A 5,016-nucleotide genomic window follows, 5' to 3' on the forward strand; every position below is an offset into this window, starting at 1 on the left:
GCTGCCCATGCTGGAAACGGAGGCAGGCATGGCTTCCAGAAAGCAGAGAAAGAGGTGAAGCCCTGGGGACGTGGAGAAGTTGAGGATCTCGAACGGAGTGGAGAATGTGTCAGAAGACATAAAGAAGAGTTAGTTTCTGAGAGAAAGACAGGAGTACGAGGTAACAAGCAAGCGGCTGACACCGACAGGGAACATCCCCAGGCTGCAGTACCTGCTGTCCCCGTAACGTGACCCGTGCAGTGCTGCCACGCTGACCCTACACAAGAAGTGCCGACAGATCCTGATGCTGACCCTGCTATGAAGAGGATCTCTGTTTATGTCACATGTGCGTGAGCACACAGCAGGATGAACCCAAAGCGCCGGTTTTGGAGCCTTCCCCATCCCCCCCGTGGGAAGCTCTGGCCCCGGCCACAGCTCCGGCCGCAGAGAGACGTGAGGGGCTGCCAACAGCTACGCGGCCGCCTCCAAAAGCATTTAAAAAGTGCGAGTCCTGCTGATGCAGGAGCTCTTCACGGCTTGAAGCCGGCACAGTCTGCGCAGGTCAGGGGTGGCCCTGAGGCACCTTCCCGCACACGTGAAGCTGCGCTGGGAGGCAGCCCGGGAAGCGGAGGAGCGTGTGTTTCGGACCCGCCGCAGCGAGCATGAGCAGGACCAGCCCCAGGACTGGCCGCATGGGAAATAATGACAGTGCTTCGCCGTCGAGATACTATTTCTGTTTGGTTTTTTGGCTTTCAGGCTCAGGAACTGTGGGATGTTATGGAAATCTGCAAAAGTGCTAATCAGACAGCAAATTTCAAAGAGGGGAAAGAAGGGCTGGCAGGCAGGGACTAGAGATAAAATGGCAAACTTGGAAACCTCAAGCGTTGTTCGGAAAACTCATCTGGAAACGAATCAAAACTGTCTTTGGACTTGGCTAGTTGGGAGAAAGGAAGTTTAACTAGAAGAGATCAGTGCTGATTCAGGACAAAAAAGTACTTAAAAAAACACAGTCTGGGGCCTTTTTTCCTTCTATTGTGAATGTATTTTAATGAGACTTCATTTTCATTTTTGACTGAACTGTTATGAGCTCTTAAAGCTACCCAGGGCACTGAAATAACTTTGCAGTAATGGAAAGCACAGTTCAGGCTGGCATTACTTGAACGGTTTCACGCACGATGAGCGTGGGAGGGCTTGGGTTTTATATGCTTGGGAAAAAAAAAGGTTTAGAGCACAGACTGGATTCACATGTTGCTGCCCTATTAACCAGGCTGACAAGTCATTAAAGATGTCCTCCCAGGAACACGTTACAGCATTTCCAAAATGTCTTGGTGAGGCTGGGGTGGGAAAAGCACAGAAAACAGCTGCTTATCCCAAGTGCCTGCTAATTTTGGGATCATTATCTATTTGCATTCTGTGAAGAACCAAACCTCAGCTCCATCCCACATGCAAAACTTTGGGAAGCTTGGACCCAGACCTAAAAGCTGAATTCCAGGACCTTAATTTTCCTTTAACTCCAGGTCCCCTGATCCTGTTAGGAGCCAGGCACAACGGTACCACGGTATCTCATGAGGAAGGCTTTTTTTCAGCATTTTCTACCAAAGCTGTAGCAGAAGCGTGGACCATTTTATCTATGACTCTCACTCAGTTCTGCAGAAAGAGGTCTGGACCGCTTGTGCAGATACTGCAAGTTTCCTCTGAATCCAGCGCCAAGCAGTGAGCCTCCTGCTAGGTCTTCATCACATCTCCTGCACGCACCGAGCCAAACCTCCCCCTGTCAGAGTGGTGACTCCATTGCCTTCAGGTGCCCTCCACATGTTCAGACCACTGGTGACTGTGGCCTGCAACTCCTTCCCAGTTGAAGACAGCTCCTTCAAATCATTTTCCCCCAAAACACAAATGGACGGACTGTTAGGCAGAACATTAATACGAAACAAATGTTTCGAGCATGTAGCGTTGACTTACAAGGGAAAATACAAGCACTTGGAATTTTTCCACTGCACAACGGCAGGGACCTTTGCAGCAGCTGTTTCAAATAGACGTTGTGATTAATGGGGATAATTCAGGAATGAAAACCAGACCCATCGTCACACGTCTGACAGACCAGTGCTACAGGCAGGCGGGCAGCCTCTTTTTTAACCAAGAAATGCCTCTCTGAAGGCAACAGAGTTTGATCCAGAGGAACACAAGGCACATGTGGGGGCGTTTGACTATCGCTAGTATTTAAATCACAGCCTTGAGCTGAAACCAGCCCGCGTGTAAGGAGGTGCCGTCCGTCTGACTGCAGTGGCTCCGCACTCCTTTGCGCGGCGGGGAAGGCCGGAACTCTGCCGACCCGGACCGAGACTCCCCGTCCCTTTGCACAGCTCAGCCCGCGGCCGCCTGCCACAGTCAAAGGGCCTCTCCGGGCATTTCTGTCTGACCAATTCTCTTCCTCCGCCGTATTTCAGCAGGCAGCACCTCTGAACAGGTCCCTCACCTTCACTGTGGAGAACACGTGACTTGAAAATCTCTTGGAAACCAACTCTTTATTGCTCTCTAGTACGGAAACCGTTTGCTTTGAAGAAATGGGAAATAGGCTGTGGTACAAAGTGCTGCGACGGTCTTCACTGCCACGGCACGCGAAGCAAGCCGGGACTGCAAACCCCGCATGCAACGTCAGCCCCTGTGGAGGACCCGTCCGCAGGTTCAGCTGGTGGCCCGGCAGCTCTGCCAAGGGCCACTGCTGCCCCGCAGACCCGCTCCTGTCCGTACCCTGCCCTTCCTCCTCCCTCCGCGGGGCAGGCCAGGGCCGCACGCCACGGGAGAGCCAGCTCACAGCTCGCACCGGCACTGTCTGGACTGTCCCAGCTGCAGGACGGCCACCGGCCCTGACACGCACCCTGGACGAGCCTGCGGTGATGGGCACCTCCTTGCCAGGCGCCCCAGGAGAGGGCGGTGCGCTGGCACTCCGGAGCTCCTCACCATTAATTAGCTATGTAACGTGCCCAAGTCTTCAGGCCCACGTGATAAGACTTGACTTTCTTTCCTCTTTTTTTTCCCTGCCTTCTTGCACAATGTCCATTTTTAGCACAAACTGGAGTTGGATCAGATGCCTCACATGTGGTCTCCACTCTCCAAAAGGAGAGATCAGCACTTTTTTTCTCCAATGGTTTAACTACAGGCACAAAAAATGAAGCTTAAAAAAAATTCACTAATTCGCTCTTTTCTGCTCTTTACAGGCTGGATAGTTGTGCTACATCTGCACAGACATTCTCATTCACTCCTGTAACTTTTCCTTCATTATACCAGTTAATTATGTAAGCTAAAATTAAAGATTATGAACTACAAACCCACAGGCTTTAGGACAAAAAGTGATCATCAGCTGGGATCAGAAGACATTATGATATGTATGAGGACAATACAGTATTGCTTCTGTGACTATAGCAAACACTTTGGGAAAACAGATTTTTCAAAGGCTTTTTCAAGGCTCTCCCCTGTGGGTATAATGGGGTGTCCTCCAATTAACTGCCGTGGAATCAATTAAGTTATTGCTCAATTCTTCTGGGAAATTCCAACCAGAACTGGCAAACGTTGGAGATAAAGCACTGAGCAGATGGACTGCTGATGTGCTCTGAGATGCCAAATATATTCCTTTTCGTTACCATCAGAAGACAGTCAGGCTTCTGGGACAGGCATCCCACCTCTCCTGCTAAGATCTGTCTGCCCAGTGTGGAGCCACGAGGACATCTCCTGCGCGAGAAGCCCCACATACCAACGGGCACCGACGCGGAGCAGCGCCCAGCCCCAGCGCCACCATCGCTCCAGACAGACGGGGCTCTCGCACTCAAGACAGACAATGCTGAACAGGCTGCATGAGCTGGTCAGAGAAAACAACAAATAACTGGAATGGTTTCCAAAACCTCAAGCCATTCTGGTTATTTTTCAACTCTCCTATGGCCCTCTTCTCAAGCATGGTGAAAACGTCAGTTCGTGCTCTGGCCTTAGGAAAGGCCTGCCGCCACGTCTGATCTCACCAAATCCCCAGGCAGAAGTGGAGAAGCAACCGAACTTACGGTTGCTTTTCCACACTTGAACCTTTCAATAGTCTGTCAACTATTAGTGACTGTTCAAGGGGCAACGCTGGCAGGTCCTCAGCTGTCCCACACACTCCTCATCATCACTGCACGCAGAGCTGAACTCACACCCGCAACAACAGTGATCTGGTTCTCTTACTCTGAGATAGCTGTACATGCAGATGGACATCCAGTTGGTAAGCATCTTCTCCACCACGGATTCCGTTCTCCTCAGCATCAGCTTGGGGTTTTTGGAAGCTGAAGCATCTATTAGATCCACCAAGAGGTCCTTCATGATGCTGGTGTAATACTCCAGTTTCCCATGCAATGCGATAGTAAGCAGGGAGGCCAGGTTACATCTGAAACAGAATTGTGTATGACTCAAGGACCAACGCAACAAGACTAAACTGCTCACTGGCATGAAAAAAAACCCAAAACACAAAGGCAGTATTTCAGACAATTTTCATGAGCCTTCTCAACAGTGTTAAAACTTCAAACTCTCTTTCAGTGCTGTAAGACCTTGGGTCAGCTTGCACCCTCTTACTGGTAAACCAAGTGTTCAGGGATACAAACACTGATGAGTGAGTCACTCGTATGTTTTGGTGCTCTTCAGGATAATGGAGGTTTATGGCCGTCTGTTTCTAATAGAAAAGTGGGAGGCAAGTATAACTCAACCTTCAACTGAAACACACGGCTCCAGTCATGGGCTGGATTGCTCACAGGTTAGGAATAAATCAGTCTGCTCCAGCTGCCAGGTCTTTGGCTCTGAAGCTCATACCTGTCTCTAACAGCAAAGTCCTTTTGTTGCTCGAGAGCATGGACAAACACGATGAGAAAGTGCTTGTTGTTGAGTAAAGTGGAGAACAGCGAGATTCCTTCTTCCATATTGGGTCTGCAGTTTTCAGGGATCTAAAGAAAAACGTAGAGAGCAGACTGAGAAAAACCCTGCTTGTTGTTTTCCTCCAGCTTTTATCTTTCCTGACTG

General features: G+C 50.0%; 1 protein-coding gene across 1 annotated transcript in view; it reads right to left on the bottom strand.

The window, feature by feature from the left end:
* PLXND1 (plexin D1) overlaps nt 1-5,016 on the bottom strand; it is a 62,688-nt gene that overhangs the window by 17,887 nt on the left and 39,785 nt on the right. Inside the window, exons 23-24 of the mRNA XM_009882894.1 lie at nt 4,810-4,940; nt 4,192-4,390 (exon numbers count right to left, since the gene is read on the bottom strand). Of these exons, the coding sequence (XP_009881196.1) occupies nt 4,192-4,390; nt 4,810-4,940 (330 nt within the window). The remainder of the gene's footprint in view (nt 1-4,191; nt 4,391-4,809; nt 4,941-5,016) is intronic.

This window comes from Charadrius vociferus, unplaced genomic scaffold (assembly GCF_000708025.1).
Source record: "Charadrius vociferus isolate BGI_N301 unplaced genomic scaffold, ASM70802v2 scaffold433, whole genome shotgun sequence".
Taxonomy (NCBI): Eukaryota; Metazoa; Chordata; class Aves; order Charadriiformes; family Charadriidae; genus Charadrius; species Charadrius vociferus.